At 40.0% G+C, this 16,286-nt stretch overlaps 2 protein-coding genes across 4 annotated transcripts in view; both read left to right on the top strand.

Moving 5' to 3' along the window:
- Positions 1 to 5,816, top strand: part of galnt7 (UDP-N-acetyl-alpha-D-galactosamine: polypeptide N-acetylgalactosaminyltransferase 7) — a 35,005-nt gene extending 29,189 nt beyond the window's left edge. For 2 of the 3 annotated variants that reach the window (XM_038269664.1, XM_038269665.1), the window contains exons 13-15: positions 2,728 to 2,853; positions 2,943 to 2,973; positions 4,706 to 4,933. In XM_038269664.1, coding sequence (XP_038125592.1) covers positions 2,728 to 2,853; positions 2,943 to 2,973; positions 4,706 to 4,812 — 264 coding nt within the window. In that variant the 3' untranslated portion in view covers positions 4,813 to 4,933. Of the gene's footprint in view, positions 1 to 2,727; positions 2,854 to 2,942; positions 2,974 to 4,705; positions 4,934 to 5,083 lie in introns of those variants that run through there. The other variant, XM_038269662.1, reaches the window with a different exon arrangement.
- Positions 5,817 to 9,139: 3,323 nt separating this feature from the next.
- saraf (store-operated calcium entry-associated regulatory factor) lies at positions 9,140 to 14,556 on the top strand. Its single transcript, XM_038269646.1, has 7 exons — positions 9,140 to 9,346; positions 10,019 to 10,197; positions 11,307 to 11,505; positions 11,587 to 11,895; positions 11,968 to 12,121; positions 12,193 to 12,257; positions 14,391 to 14,556. Exons 1-7 carry the CDS (start codon positions 9,277 to 9,279, stop codon positions 14,414 to 14,416), a joined length of 1,002 nt encoding a protein of 333 aa, XP_038125574.1. The 5' UTR covers positions 9,140 to 9,276; the 3' UTR covers positions 14,417 to 14,556.
- Positions 14,557 to 16,286: the final 1,730 nt, after the last annotated feature.

Raw genomic sequence — 16,286 nt, 5'->3', positions numbered from 1 at the left:
GCCGGTTTGGAAGGCATGTATTGCCTAAATGGGCAGCGACCTCTGAATGCCACCAGCCTTTCATCCACTGTGACATTAGGGCCTGGTTTATAGAGTAGTGGAAGTTGCTCTACCTACTTGTCCCACACTGTCCTAACAGCTGCCAGGTTGTCTCTCTCCCGTCCACCAGCCCTTGTCTCTCGATTATCAAATTTGTGTGTGGGTGGGTGTGTTTGTGTGTGTGGGTGTGGCCATGTCTTTAATACCTGGTGGGGACAATTTCCTAGGAATATGCTACATTTTGGGGACTCATAGGTACTTGTGGGGACCAACAACTGGTCCCCATAATGAAAGTTTCTCTTCTTGGTGTGGGGGTTAGGTTTAGGACTAAGGTGTGAATTGAGTTTAGGTTAGGTTTAGGGATAGGTATGTGTCGGTAATGGTTAGGGTTAGGGCAAGGGTCATGGTTAGGCCATATAAATTAGTGGGAAATGAATGGAAGTCAATGGAAGGTCCCCACAAGGATATTGTGACAGAACGTGTGTGTGTGTTCGTGTGTGTGAGATGTCTCACAGTTGCAAAGAAAGAAATAGTCTGACATTTCTGACACCGTTTTACCTCCAGTTTGACTGCTGGGTGAAATTGACCCGAACTGTATCTATGTGATATAAACATGCAGGGGGTGGTTGCAAATATGTGAGATGAACCATTTTCATATTATATGTTGATTACACTATTTAAGGCAAGCAGAAGAAGTTTCATACTGAAAAAATACTTTTAACTATTCTTCCTAGATCTTCAAACTTTAAAACGGGTCAATTTGACCCGTAACATAACAGGAGGGTTAACAGAAACAGTCGAACTATTTCTGTGGAAGTAACAGTTTAGGATCAGGGGAGCGCAGATGGATCTATCGGCCACGGGTTCCTCAATGTTGGAGATCAATGATGTCATCTGTTATGGTGTGAAAATCAGCCGCTGTCAAAGAACTGAACTTTGAGTTATTGTTTAACGCAGAAGTTCCCAAACATTTCAGCTTAGAGAGACACAGACTGGTTAGCCCTAAAAACACATCTAGTTATTTCACTCTACATTTGTTAATAACCAAAGAGTCAAGTAATTATATAGATTTTTAAATGATTTTAGTAACGTTCTTATTTAATTGATCACTTTGAATGTCATTTTGATTATTTAATGGGGCATTTAATCATCGTATTGTGTGTAGTAATAACAGTTCCACCTATTAGCAGCTTTAAGAAAAACACAACTTGCTTTGAAAATTAAACCCAGCTTCAGTTTAAGCTTTTTTCAGAGCATTTTATTATTCTTTATCACAGTGTGTATTAAAGTGAGGATTTTATCAGTAACAATGACCAGATATCTGTATGTGTTTAGCTGCTTTATTTAATTCCCTCCACTAGAGAACACTAAGATATCTTCTGAGGCCCTTTAATCTGAGAAAATATCTTTTATATCAGTATTGGGAACAAGTTTTGAATGTAGTAAAGAACACTGGGAGAGTAGGAGAAGCTCCAGTCACCTGAAGAACATCTCCAGGATTAAAGGACTAATGTCCAGCAGGATCTAGAAAAATTCATCCATGCATTTATCTTTAATAGAATTGATCACAGCTGCAGCTGTCTGATGGACTAAAAAGTCCATCAGACAGCTGCAACTGATCCAAAACACTGCTGCCCGTGTTCTCACTAAACTAAGAAAGTAGAGCACATCAGCCTGGTTCTGACGTCCTTCCACTGGCTCCCTGTAGCTCAGAGAATAGACTTTAAAATCCTTCTGTTTGTCCAGAAATCACTGAATAGATCAGCATCTCAAACCATAACAGATCTGTTTCCAGTGGATCTACCTCCCAGACCACTCAGGTCTTCTAGTTCCAGCCTACTCTGTTCACCCAGAACTAGAACCAAACATGGAGAATCAGCATCTATGCTCCACGGATCTGGAACAAACTCCCAGCAGACTAGAAAAGAGCTGAAAGCCTGAGTTCTTTGGAGTCAGAGTTAGAAACCCGTTAGTTTAGAGCTGCCTTTGACTGTTGGAGTTAAACTGTTAACTGAGGAATTATTAGTTTAAGGTTCTGGACCAATTGTTTTATTTCCTTTACTACCTGCTTTTATCATGTTTTTATCTTTATTAGCTTTTATTCTGCTTTTGTTTTTCTTCTATTTTATTGTTTAATTCATATGAAACACTTTAAATTTCCGATGTACTGAATTGTGCTTTAGAAATAAACTTGTTGCCTCCGCTCAATGAATATTATCTGCATAAAAAGGCAATTTTAAATCAGTCATTCGATTATGTTAATTGTGAACAGAAGTTATTATCTAATTGTTTGCATAATATTGAATCAACTCTTAGATAGTTACATTTTGTAATCTCATCACCCGACATTGAGAACCCCTGGTTTAACGGGTGCTGATGATAACATCGGAGGTGTGTTGTGATGTTGTAGCAGTTTATAGACCTGGAACAATCAGAATAGGACATAATTAACATCAAAAGCTTTTTAAAATCGTTTATCAGTCAGAAACCTGTTTCTCTTGGTTTGGATATAAGGGTCTAAGGGTCTCTGATAACATCTGGGTCAGAATCTTCCTTCCAGAGATCGTTGTGTCTCATTATTTAGATGAAAGGTGATTTTAATGGTTGTGTTTTAATGTGCTGACGCTGAAGAGCAGCATTTCTCCATCGAATCATAGAATCATAATCAGATGCTTTGTGTTTCTGCAGCTGTTCCGCATCAATGAAGCCAACCAGCTGATGCAGTACGACCAGTGCCTGACCAGAGGGGAGAACTCAGCCGTCATCATCACACACTGTGAGAGGAACCAGCACACAGAGTGGAGCTACTTCAAGGTGAGAGCCTCTCCACCGCTAACCGTCTGATCGCCGTCCCTTCCAGCCAATAGCTGACCAGCTGCCCTCTGTTTCTGCTCTGCTTTCAGGATCTCCATCGGTTCACTCATGTTCCAACAGGTAAATGTCTGCAGTTCTCGCTCTTTCCCACCAGAGGGAGTTTGGATCAGTGAGGCTAAGCTCCGCTGTGGCTCGGTTACCTGACGGCGCCGTCCTTCATTCAGTCTTTAGAGAAACGACCTGGAAATGAATCTGAGGAGAAATCCACATGGTTCCAGTGACCCAGTCTGTGTCTGAGCTCTGGGGTTTAAACCCAACCAGAACCTTATTCACATTTTCTCTTTTTCTTTTCTTTCATCATTAAGATATTTTTGGAAAAATAGATTTGAACATAAATTAAGTTTAATAACAGACAAATTGCAAAAATTGAGATATAAGTAAGTTAGTTTTCTTGAAAAAGGTGTATTTTAACAGGTAATGGATGATTTCCCACTGGAATAAGATTATTTGAAATTAAAATAACTAAATTATCTTGCATCTAATTATCTTAAGGGGAAAAAAATCCCCATACTTCCACTGGCTGATAATCTGATTTACCTGCTCAAATTAGGGGCAAATCTGTTGATTTTAATATCAGTTCTTGCAATTTAATCCATAGAGTTAAAGTTTTTTAGCAGCAGCCAGTTACAGATTATATTAAAGGCTCCATTTTAGAGGACTGGATTAGAAAGAAGGGTGAAGATCGATGCTACAGCCTCACACTGAGGCAGAGTTTCTCATCTGTGCCTGTAATCTATTTCTAAATTAACCGTTTGATAATATCTGACCCTGAAGATCTCCTTAAAGATGTAAAGTGTTATTGTTGACAACACTGCCCCCTACTGGTGCAGTTTATGTATTAGTGATGGTTAATGAGGCATCTGGAAGCGTTTATTGCCAAACTCTACTGATGCTGCGTTAATATTGACAGAATACTGACACCTGCTGGACGTTTAAAGACACTACAGGCAGCTGATTGGACTAAACTGAATTGATTTCATGACCTAGAACAATGATATCATTTAAATTATTGCAGGTTATATTATATTATTTCATATCTATGTTTAAATAAAAAATATCTTTGATATTTTTAGATGCAGCCAATGAATAATGTAAATATATAACGTGAAAATGTGGGAGAAAATATGAATGAAGATGCTGGTGGACTAGGATTTAAAATCATATTTTTAAGAGTAAGTGCAGTAAAACAGTAAATAAACTAAGAGGCCATTTGAAATTAACTTTAATTCAGATAAGTAGATTGATAACTGAGAGGAAAAGGATGACACAACGAGGAAATAAAAATAAAAATGCAACGGCTGAAATGTTCCTATTCCTTTTAGGCTGCTGCAAAATTCAGGATCATTTTAATAATAAACCACAAAATATGAGACATTTTTTTTTAGCAGATGCATCATGTTGACAGATACGTTTTTAAACAGAGTTTAGTGAGTCAGTCAGTTAGAAACAACTCCTGTATCGGTCACATGACTTTCTGGAAACAACAGGCTCACCGATGCAGAGTTTAGCTCTATGGGCTCCACGCATGAACCCAAGTATCGGGGTTAATGGACCCATCACTATTATGTATTGAAGCCTTTTATTCTCAGATTCCTGAACCAGTGGATGAATAAAAAGGACCTAAACTGTCAGGATGTGGTATTTCCTCATCATCAGTGGTTAAAATGGCGGGTTTATGCAGTGACCAATCAGAACCAAACAGCACAGTGTAACAGAGCCTCATCCTTTCAACTGTAGAGGAAAGCTTTTAAAGGTTTGCAGTGATGCTGATGGATGGGTTTGTTCTCTGCAGGTAAATGCCTGGACCGCTCAGACCTGCTCCACAAAGTGTTCATATCGGACTGCGACGTCAGTAAAAGCACCCAGAAATGGGAGATGAACAACATCGTCGCCGTATGAAGAGTTAAAGGAATCCAGCCCTGGATGGAGAAACATCTGGTGATTTTTATTTTTTTTTTCATGAGGACATGCACCACTAAATGTATCCGAGCGGCAGGTTTTATCCTGAATGACTCGACTGAGGCGCGATAAAAAAAGGCCTGGATTGAGCAGGAACTCTGCCTCTCCAGGGAAGAGGAGCTGAGCCAGCCGCTCCTCAGGAGGAGCTGTTGGGGTTAACATTAATCCTTTCCTGGTGGCTGTTTACAAGCTTTTATTTCTGTTTTCTTAGGTTTCTAATCTTTGCTATAACCGTCGGTTCAGGAAGGTGAACGCAATCATTTCACAGACATTTTTAAATCTGATTTGCTCGTGTATTACCAAAGTCAGACCATCTGATTGGTCTGCAACACTCCATGGCTTTACTCCGTGCTTCCTTCCATCAAACTGTGTAGAAAAATGAGAAATGTGAGCTGAAGACGACGGATGAGGTAGTAGTTGATTTTCTCACATGGCAGCTGGTTGTATTGCTGTGATTGACTCCATTGCACTGACTCTAACAGGCTCATAGCTTCTCCTCCGTACCTTTAGCTTAAGTTGTTCTCGTTCGGCTGGAATTTAATTTGCACTCTGAAGCTAAAAGGAAGGAACGCTAACCTGTGGCTGTTTCTCCAAACTAACCCATTCCAAGCACAGTTTCCATTTCTCCACATCTGAAACTATGAAAACCATAAAGGACTGCTAGCCTTACTGGAATATCGTCAGGTAATCAGATTACTGTGAACTGGTAACGGTCTGTGATCAGCTGGGTTTATAATCATGTGGGATATAGGGGGTGGGGGGGTTATTCTGGTTTATTCTTGATCATGTTTGCAACATTTTGTACGACGTAAATGAAGATGTTTCTAAAGGAGACGGTGTATAATATCAGAGGCCCTTAATGATGTAAATATCTAACTTATAGCAGAGATTTAATAATATGGGCCAAACAATCGGGGCAGTGCTGAAATAAACACTTTTTACTACTTTGTCTCTGTTTGTGTTTGGGGGCCAATAAATGGACACTAAGTGGTTCTAGTCTGGCTGTGGATATGCAGTACAGCCTCATCTATGTTTGCCAAATCTAGATAAGTCCTTCTTTCTTAAAATCAGTGCATTTGTTCTTCAATTGAGGAGGGAAGTGAGACTCTTTGCCAGTGGAGCGAAACAATTTACATTTAAAATAAGAGCAAAACACAATGTTCTTATTTCAAGTGCATTTTATTTAATTATATAATTTAAGAGTAAAAATGCTCATTCCATTGGCTGATCATCTTATTTACCTGCTCAGATTAAGGGTAAATGTACTTAAATTAAGTTGCTTTTACTTATTTGTAGCTTGTTTTTGCAGTGATAAAACAATAAATTAAAGCCTTAATAGAAAGTTGATTTAATTCAGTAATTCTAATGGAAACACTTTATAGAGAGTAATCCTGCACAAACTGATGTTTTCAAATCTTTCTGCTGATTCTGACAGTTTTCAGCTCATATCTGATAAAACCAGACATTTAAGACATTAAACATTTCATCAGCACTAGAGAGACACTTTTAATACAGATATAAGGTTTTCATGACACGTTGGTTTAAACTTTACTTAAATGTTTTCAGGGCTCACACACTGGGCGTGAGACTCTCGCATTTTCACACGCTCTCACTACATGTCTCCAATTTTTCACACTTAAAAATGACAGACATTAAATCTCAGCTACATTCCAGTTATTTATTTAAAAAAACATGGTGATTAGACATAACAATCGCCAGTCCACGTTTTTAATACAACCTTAGTGCTAACACACGAGGACATGTCAGGTTCATATCCAGTCCTTATTTTGGCACCAGCTCACCTGTGCTGACAGCAACAGGGCTGAAGATATTAGAAAAACAGAAGTTATTACGAGGTATGTTATTTTAATATTATCTCACCTCGACTAAGATAATGCTCTTTGTAAATTATTGAAGATTTTAAGCAATCTAGCACTTGAGTAAATATGAATGAAATATACAGCTGCTAGCTTCAATTCAGTTTATTTCTATAGTGCCACATCCAGTCAGATTAATTCAAAGTTTTCTATATAAGGAAAACCAGTTGATTGCATCGATGCATTGACTCGAATGCGATCCCTCACAGCAAGCATGCTTGTAGCGACAGTGGAGAGGAAAAACTCCCTTTGAACAGGAAGAAACCTCCAGCAGAACCAGGCTCAGTGTGAGCGGCCATCTGCTGAGGCCGACTGGGGTTCAAGGAGACAAGCAGAGATACAAGAAGCATCTGTAAAAGGCGGCCCCGTCCAGGAAACACACAGCCAGGCAGACGAGCTCAAAACCACCATGTCAGAGAATGAAGAGAACACATGCACTGCACTACACTGAAAAACAGGCCAATCTCCAACATCTATAATCGGTATATCGCTATAAAAGGTGTTGATGGCAGCAGCACAGCTGATATTTCTCTCCAGGATGGAGTCACAGCCAAACAGGAACAGACCAGATGAAGCTACTATGAGAAAAAGCAGAGAGAGCAAAACGTTAGAGATTGAACTAACAGATTCTGCAGAGTGGGAGAATAGAGATAGAATGAAGCAGAATGATGAAAAGGGGTCCCTATGTCCTCCAGCAGTCTAAGCCTATAGCAGCATAACTATAGAGATAGCTCAGGATAACCTGAGCCACTCTAACTATAAACTTTCAATGATCAAAGTGGAGAATTATCAAGTGTAGGATGATATCAAATTGATATCAAATGATTTGTTTTCTCTACATAGTGTTTCTTTTTAGTAAGCTTTACTCCTTGTTTGCTCTAGTTTACCCTAGGGTAAACTAGGGTCCACAAAAAAGAAAAAGAACCATTACATTTAATTTTTCAAAAAATCAGCCACCCAAGAAAACACCTACCAGGTAAGACACAGAGAGGATGTGCAGAACAACTCAGTCATCCATAGATGAGGAACCAGAGGGATGTTCTAATTTTATTACTACTGACCTTATTCATTTATTTGGTTCATTACATATGTTTAAAAAATTTAATTTACATCACATTTTCCCAAATTAAACATCCAGGAAAAGGCTGTCTTGTGTGTGTTTTTATAGAATCTATAGCCTTCTGGAAGGTCTAAAGTTAAACAGCTGTTTTGTCAATTGTAAAAAAAAAAAAAACAACTAATAACATAATGAGTGAAGCTTTTTAATCATCATCAATCATTAGTTTATTACCAAATATTCATACACAGTCTATTTTGTACTGGATTCGATTACACTGGTTCCTGTATTGGTGCCAATTATCCAGTAATAACTTATTTCCCAAATTTTTAATTTACTTGAACTGTACAGAATAATTATTAAACAAAATAGTGAAATTCTTAGTTTACAGTATATTTAGGATGCAAGTATTTTAGTAGGTCCCGTTCTGCTTTACTTCAATTCTCTGAAAACAACCAGAATACAGAAAATAATGTATATTGTGAGAAAAATGTTCCACATAACTAGAGATTAGTTATTGTTACTCAGTCACATTGACAATGGTGTCAAAAATTTTGACACCGTTTCAGTTAAATCCTCTGAAAACCTCCGACCTATAGCTGCACCGATCAAAAGCCTTTCAATCTGACCCTGATAAGGGTTGCCTGTCCAAACTATTTCAAAATCTCACTCCAACACTAAAAAAAAAATCTTAAATTAAGTGTATTTTGAGTATATTTGACTGTGTAAATAAGATGATTTGCCAATGGAATGAACATTTTACTATCAAAATACTATCAAATATTTCATAAAATGCACTTTAAATAAGAAAATTAAATAATTTTTTTCTTATTATAAATGTAAATTGTCTTGTTCCATTGGCAAAGTGTCTCACTTACCTCCACAATTCAAGACAAAATGCACTTATTTTAAGAAAAAATGACTTATCCACATTTATTTTATTTTTTGCAGTGAAGGTTTGGTGAAAAGTTGGCAGCCCTAGTGGGTTTTTTTTTTCTAAATATACTTATTAAAATGACTGTGAAATATTGTCAATGTCAATAAAGTCTGATCATAGTTTTGTATTATTTTATGTGTAAACTGATGGATTTTTACACTGATGTGTAAATTAAAAATCCTGTGAATAAAAACGGGTTAAATTCAGAACTTTTCACTTCAGTTTATTTATACAGCGCAGGTAAACAGCACGTTTAATCTCAAAGCATTTTATAAAGATATAATTTAGTTATAATCGGCCTAGCGCTCACAGGCTAAATGTAGCCGCCTGCAGGGTGAGTTAATGTACAGCAGGGGGCGCTCTGCTACAGCTTCTGGACCAGAGCGATGACGTACCCGGAAGTGAAGCTTTCGCACTGCCACACCGAAACAAACAAGAAGCTGTCAGCCATTGAGAAGGAGACGATACTGTTTGTTTGGACGTTTCTTCTGCAGAAAACCAGTCAAAGCTTCTAAAGCTGTTGGACTGATGACATGGCGCTGATTTATCAGACAGTTTGGATTCTGTTGGTGTTTTTTGAAACAACCTACGGCTGGAATCAAGGTCGGTTTGCTTTCTATTTTAAATATCTGATCTGATCTTGATCTTAAATAAATATAAATACTCCTCCTTTAGGTGTTCATAACTTGATACGGAGCAAAAATCAACATTTTTTTTTTTACTTTAATTCATCATGATATCATTGTTTGTTCATTAAATAGTCAACATTTAGTTCCGTTTTTTTCTTTTTTTACTTTTACACCAACACTCCTCGTGCAGAAGTGTTTTCTGCCAAATATCTACAAATCTATCAATGTTTCGCTCATCTGCTGCAACAACATGTTAAAAGCCTGAAATACGGAAGCCTGTAAGGACCGCCCACTCAACCTGACTCCAGGTGGGGTTAGGATGAACACTAAAGGATCAGCTATAAGAACATTAACTTTAAATGTTTCACAGAAACACATCATTCATTCACAAACTGTTCCATTAAAGGTGTTTATTATTCCTCTAATCATTTAAACATCAGTCTAGTTTCTTTCTGTTTTACATCCTATTGTGTTTGTTAGTGGTGTTTTTATGTGAACATTGATTATGACATTAAATCAAACCCATGAATCAATACGTGAAAATGTGTGACCACTAACAGATGACGTCATCCAGGCCTTCAGCAGTGAGGTTTTTATCAGTGAAAGCTAAAAATGAACCCTGACTCCTCATCCCTGTCCCCTGCAGACAGCGTGCTGCTGAGGGACGTCCAGGCTCTGACCCTCTACAGGAACCGCTACACCACAGCGCGGCGCTCCAGCCCAGTCCCTCAGCTGAAGTGTGTCGGCGGCTCTGCAGGCTGCCATGCCTTCATCCCTGAGGTGGTTCAGTGTGTAAACAAAGGCTGGGACGGCGTGGATGTTCAGGTAAGGAGGACTGGGAGGGAGGGTGGCCATGGCAACCATCTCGATTATTAAGGTTTTCAAACTCAAAATTCAGCCGAATTTAGCCACAGATTGGACCCACTGTTAGGTATGGCGGTGGCAGCGTTATGCTAGGGTGCTGTTTCAGTGCTCTTTAGTTTATTTGGAGCATTTAGTAGCTCTACATCAGGTCAACGCCCAGCAGATTGATAGAAATACGTCCACACTGGAAAAAATCTAAATCTAGATAAGTCATTTTTTCTTAAAGTAAGTGAATTTGTTCTTGAATTGAGGAAATAAAAGAGACATTTTGCCAATGGAACAAGACAATTTACATTTAAAATAAGAAAACACAATTGCATTGTCTTATTTCAAGTGAATTTTATCTAAATATCTTATTTTAACATTAAAAATACTCATTCTGTTGGCAAATCATCCCATGTACCTACTCAAATTAAGGGTAAATACACTTAATTTAAGAATATCTTTCTTATTTCAAGAAAATGTTTCCATTGTATATCCCTGACTCCACAGGAACGAAGTGAAGTGAATGAGAAAAAGTGATTTAAATTAGTAAATCTCAATCTGGAAAAGAGAAATTTAAAAAATTTAACTTTGAAATAAAGAGAATTATTTGGTATTATAATTTTTATTGAAAAAAAACATCAAATCTGAGAAAACAAAAGTTTTTGAATACATTTTTTTTTAAATGTCTTTTTTATAAAGCAAAATGATCTAGAAATGAGCAAAAAAAAGGGTATTTACCTTTAATTTGAGCAGGTAAATAACATGATTTGATGCAGTTGATTTTTTTTTTTTCCTTATTATAAATGTAAATGGTCTTGTTCCATTGAGAAAGTGTTTTAATTACCTCCTCAATTCAAGAAATTATCCACTTATTGTAAGAAAAAAAGACTCATGTAGAATGCAGTTTTTTTGCAGTGTGTTGTTTTGTCAGGGACATGTATTGAAATGGAAACCGTAATAAAATGAAGACCGGGGCCCCTCAGCGCTGACTGGCCCCGGTCTTCTGCAGGCTTCGCTCAGCCTCTGGTTGGATATTTCATTCTAGATGGTTCTGAGTGTTTCTGGTTTGTTCCTCTCCGTCTCAGTGGGAGTGTAAGGCGGACCTGGACAACGCCTACAGGTTCGGCCGTATCGAGGTGAGCTGCGAGGGATACAACCACCCCTCTGATGACTACATCCTGAAGGGCTCCTGTGGACTGGAGTTCACCCTGGAGCTGACCCAGGAGGGCCAGAGGAGAAGTCCAGGCAGCGCAGGCTCCCATGGGGGGTTTAAGGAGTGGGGGGGTAAGAGGAAGGCAGAATGAAGCAGAAATATTTCACTGAACGCAAACATTCAGCTCTTCTCTCGTCCTGCTCCCCCACCAGGACTCGGAGGTCTGGCCTCTACTTTCTTCAGCAGTTTTTTTGGAAACAAGCGGCACCAGAACCATAACCAGTACCATAACCAGTACCAGAACCAGCACCAGAACCAGCACCACTCAGACAGCGAGTCATCAGGCGGCCTATTGGTGGTGGCTGTGCTTCTTCTATTAGCTTATGGCGTCTACAAGCTGTTCCTCAGCGGGGACGGCGCCCAGTTTGGGCCCGGTGGGGGGCAGGCGGGCTACCCTCAGGGGAACCATCCCCACAGCATGGGAGGACCCCCCCCTCCTGGCTTCAAGCCTGACTACACAGGTATGTGACCAGAAGCAGAACCCCGCTGGATAAAGTCTGTCCTCCTAACATCTGCCTGTGTCTCCTGCTCAGACTCTCCAGGATCCAGTCCAGGATACGGTTTCCATAGCGATTACACCAACGGACAACGGTACCCAGGAGGTCGCGCCGGTCCGGGCACAGGCGGAGGCTTCTGGACTGGGATGGGGACAGGGGGAATGCTGGGATATCTGTTTGGACGTCAGAGGTGAGTGAAGATGGCGTTTAGAGGCGTATGAACGGCGTTCAGCCTTCAGCTTCCTGTTTCCTGTTTTCCAGGACGCAGCCGTGCAGCCCTCGTCCAGCCAGTGATCACCACTCCACTGGGACCCGCACCGCTTCAGGTACGCAGGCCATAGACAGCAACCGTCCATCGGAACCAGCTGTTAAACTGAATAAAGTTTAGCTTTATAGTCACATCTAGAAGTTACAGCCCTAGTGTTTAGAGCATATAGCTTGGAATACTGAGGTTCTGAGTTCCCTCCTCCCAGATTGCCACTCAGGGTCCCTGAGCCAGATCCTTAAAGTTGTAGGGAAATCATATTTAAATGTCAAATCATTCTGGCTTAAACATGTATATAAATGTACTCTATCGGACAATGTTGTCCCAAAATTTAGAACATTTCTATTTTAAAAAAAAAATCCTCTCTTAAAATATATAGATATATATATATTTTTTTCATTATTTTAGGCAGGCCAGTTAGTTATACGTCAGCCTGAACACCTAAATTCGGCCATCTGTCAATCACATTTTTTCGGTCATAGCATCTTGATTCATATGTCGCAGCTAACATACGCAACAGTTAAAATACGAAATCAGAATCCTTTCCTTTCCCATTGAGTTGCGTCCCAGTGTTCATGGGGATGGACGTCTGTGTCTTCAGCAGGCGTAGAGCTAACAGAACTGGCAGCGTTGCGAGGCAAGGGCTCAAACATGTACGGCTGGAAGCCTTCTACACCAAACCAAGCTTCTGCCGCCCTGGCGTCCTCTTCCACAACATCTTCGTCCCGCTTTCCTCCTCTAAATAAAAAATGGATGACGGAGGAGACTCATCCACGACCTCCGACACTAAACTCTCCTCCTCTTGCATGTTTCCTCTGTCCATAGCGTTCCTTGACAGCGTCGTTTCTAAGTCACCAATTTAGTGCTACTTGGTCCCAATGGAATTTCCCATTGGGAACCTACTAGCAGTAAGTTGCTAACTGGTTAGCAAGATGCTTCAGAGAAACCGGACACAATCGAACTTGCTTGTGAACCTTCCGCCACAACAATCCCGCCCCCTTGATAATCGACCAATTCACTCAGTCGGGAGAATTCAGATATGCAAAGGTTGAAACATCCCTACGAGTTTAACCCCAGATTACTCGTGGCGACCCACAATGACAGCCCTCCCCCAAATAACTATACAAATTGATACTAAAAAATAATACTCATAATGGCTTGCTTGCCAAGGCAGGGTTGGCCTAGTGTTAGAGCAGTGTGTTTCTGCTCTGAGAAGGTTGCAAGTACCATGTTCGATCCCCACAGCCTCCACACTGGATCTCTGAGCAAGACCCTTAACCCCCACACTGCTCCCTGGGTGCCACAAAATGACAGCCCACTGCTTGCCAAGGGAATGGGTTAAATGCAGAGGTAAATTTCTCCAGAAATTTGAGATTAATAAAGTTAAAATATATCAATTATTATGAAGCAAAGACTTATATTTTATAAGACTTATAATTTGCAGTGCAACAGTGGGTACAACTGTTGCACTGCAGCAAGAAGGTTCTGGGTTCAAGAAGGTTCTGGGTTCAAGAAGGTTCTGGGTTCAAGAAGGTTCTGGGACCCGGCCCGGGGTCTTTCTGGATGGAGTTAGCATGTTCTCCCTGAGCATGCGTGGGTTCTCTCTGGGTACTCCGGCTTCCTCCCACAGTCTAAAAGTATGACTGTTAGGTTAAATGGCTTCTCTAAATTTTCCTTAGGTGTGAATGGTTGTTTGTCCTGTTTGTCTCTTTCTTGCCCTGCGGTTGATAGGCACCAGCACCCCTCGTGATCCCACTTGCGATAAGCGTGATAGAAAATGGATGAAATTATTTGCTTTATAATTATATAAAAGCCTGAAAAATCCCAGGTTATAAATTAAAGTCACATTGATTTGCATCCCAACCAGTCAGTCTATTCAGCTCTGAGTCCAGACCAAAAAACACGTTTTCTAATAACTACTGTCATTATGGGTTATTATGGATTAGGGCTGCAGTGATCAGTTCATTTAGTGTTTGATTAGCGTGTCCAATATTCTTCTAATTATACTAAAAATACATACTTTCTATTACTAAATAAATGTTCAGAATTTAGAAAATGATCTGTAGTATTTTAAATGTTAAATAGAAGCAGAGCAGAGAGCAGGTCAGACGGAGGTGAATCTGCTGGTTTATGGAGCTGATGGAGGTTATGGATCTATTCTGATCCTTCTGACAGACGCCTGTTTGCTTCTCAGGTTTCGGTGGAACCAAAAGAAGATAGAAGCTGAGCGGAAGCAGCGTCTCCTCAGCAGACCTGATGAGTGTCTGGATCTTCCATAGAGGGACAGAGCAGACTGTTGCTTCTGTTAGAATCAGACTGCATCCATATTAAATGGATAAAGACGGAGGCACCAGTGAATCCAGGAAAATATGAAAATGAATCTGGACTTTATTGTAGAAATAGAGATTATAGAGTAATCTCTGATGTCCTCTGGGTCTCCTTTAATTAATGAATGTTTGCAGCAGATGTTTGAGGTCTGTAACCTTCTCATCATGGAGGAAAGTAATGTTTTTATTGTTGTTTCTAACCCAAAATATGGACTGAGGTGTAAATCATGTTATCCTGTTTTATCTTTGCTAGTTTTGGATTTTACTCTTTATGCTTGTTTTTGTTTCTAACATGAATAAAGTTTGGTTTGTCTGTTTGTAATGCTGATTAACTGTCATTCTGTGCAAACTCCTCCCTGCAGAGTTTTCACTGATCTGAGATCATTTAAACACAGATGACTTCATGGAACCAATTAACTTTTCTTTAAAAAAAAAACTAATATCATAAAAACCAAACATGTGCATAGATTTAATGAATGATGTCAGATCTGTCCTCTATTAGTCCCATTTAGAAATGAGTTCAATCTACATGTCGTCCCTCTGCCTGTTGTTCTGCTAGACGTCATATTTTAGGTGTTTAAACGCTGCGGTTTAGAAAACGACTTAAGTCACTGAGTTTGAATCTTTATCTTTGCTAAGCTGCAAAACAAACATTCCTGCAGAGAAGTCAGAGCTGACGTCTAGTTGCATTTATTGATTCGATGACAAACTAAGGAATCATCTCTAATGCCGTCTGTTTTATGCTTAAGCAGCCACATGCTTTGTTCAGGTATGTCACAGTTTCCCACGCCGTCATCAGTCCTGATGGTGGATCCATCAAACCACAGCTCATCTACACGGAGCAGCACTGATGCAGTCTGCAGCACTCAGCCCCAAAGTGAGAAAATAACACACATCTCTTAACACCAGGAAGACCAAGGACATGGTGATCAACTTCAGGAGTAGAGCCCCGCCTCACTCCCCCCTCCAGGGGCAGGACATAGAAACTGTGGAGAGTTTCTAATCCCTGGGTGTTCATGTCAACAATAACCTGAGCTGCACTCATAACACTGACACCCTGTATAACAAGGGTCAGAGCCTCCACCTCCTGAGGAGGCTGAGGTCCTTTGGAGTGATCAGGCCCCTGATTATAACCTCCTAAGACTCTATGGTGACATCAGCCCTCCTCTGCGCTGTCGTCTGCTGGTTCCCTGGCAGCACAGAGCGGGACAGAAAGAGACTGAATGACCTGTTGAGAAAGGCTGTTTCTGTCCTAGGCTGCACTCTGGACTCAGTGGAGGAAGTGGCTGAGAGGAGGGTGCTGTCCAAGCTTCCATCCATCATGGAGAACACCTTCCACCCTCTGCACCAGACTGGAGAGGAGCTGAGCAGCTCCTTCAGTCAAAGACTTAGACACTCTGTTTGTAGAAAGGAGCGCTACTGCAGGTCATTCATCCCTGCTGCAACCAGACAGATAATATGCAATTTACCATTTGATACCCTGAGCAATAACTATATATATAATTATAAATATTCGTCCATCGTTTTCTCCCACTTACCCCTTGTCAGTGGGGTCACCATGGACAGGCTGCCAGTCTGTCACAGAGTATAAGTACATTTTGTTGAAATTAGTTTATTTCTCTTGATGTAAATTACATGATTTACCTTTAAAATGAAGAAAAATCCAGAAAACTCTATCTCATCCAAACCACTTAATATCTAATTATCTTATTTTAAGAACGGAAAAAAACTCAGAGTGAAAATTATTAACTTACTTTAAGAAA

Source organism: Cyprinodon tularosa, unplaced genomic scaffold (genome assembly GCF_016077235.1).
Source record: "Cyprinodon tularosa strain WSP-4 unplaced genomic scaffold, ASM1607723v1 ctg733, whole genome shotgun sequence".
Classification (NCBI taxonomy): Eukaryota; Metazoa; Chordata; class Actinopteri; order Cyprinodontiformes; family Cyprinodontidae; genus Cyprinodon; species Cyprinodon tularosa.
This window is presented reverse-complemented; position numbering and strand designations above follow the sequence as displayed.

What these genes read in the sequence shown, in the direction of transcription:
- saraf (XM_038269646.1), top strand. Translation starts at nt 9,277, where the DNA reads ATGGCGCTGATTTATCAGACAGTTTGGATTCTGTTGGTGTTTTTTGAA. An exon ending in GGGACGGCGTGGATGTTCAG is followed by an intron (nt 10,198 to 11,306) that starts GTAAGGAGGACT and finishes TCTCCGTCTCAG; the next exon opens with TGGGAGTGTAAGGCGGACCT. An exon ending in TATCTGTTTGGACGTCAGAG is followed by an intron (nt 12,122 to 12,192) that starts GTGAGTGAAGAT and finishes CCTGTTTTCCAG; the next exon opens with GACGCAGCCGTGCAGCCCTC.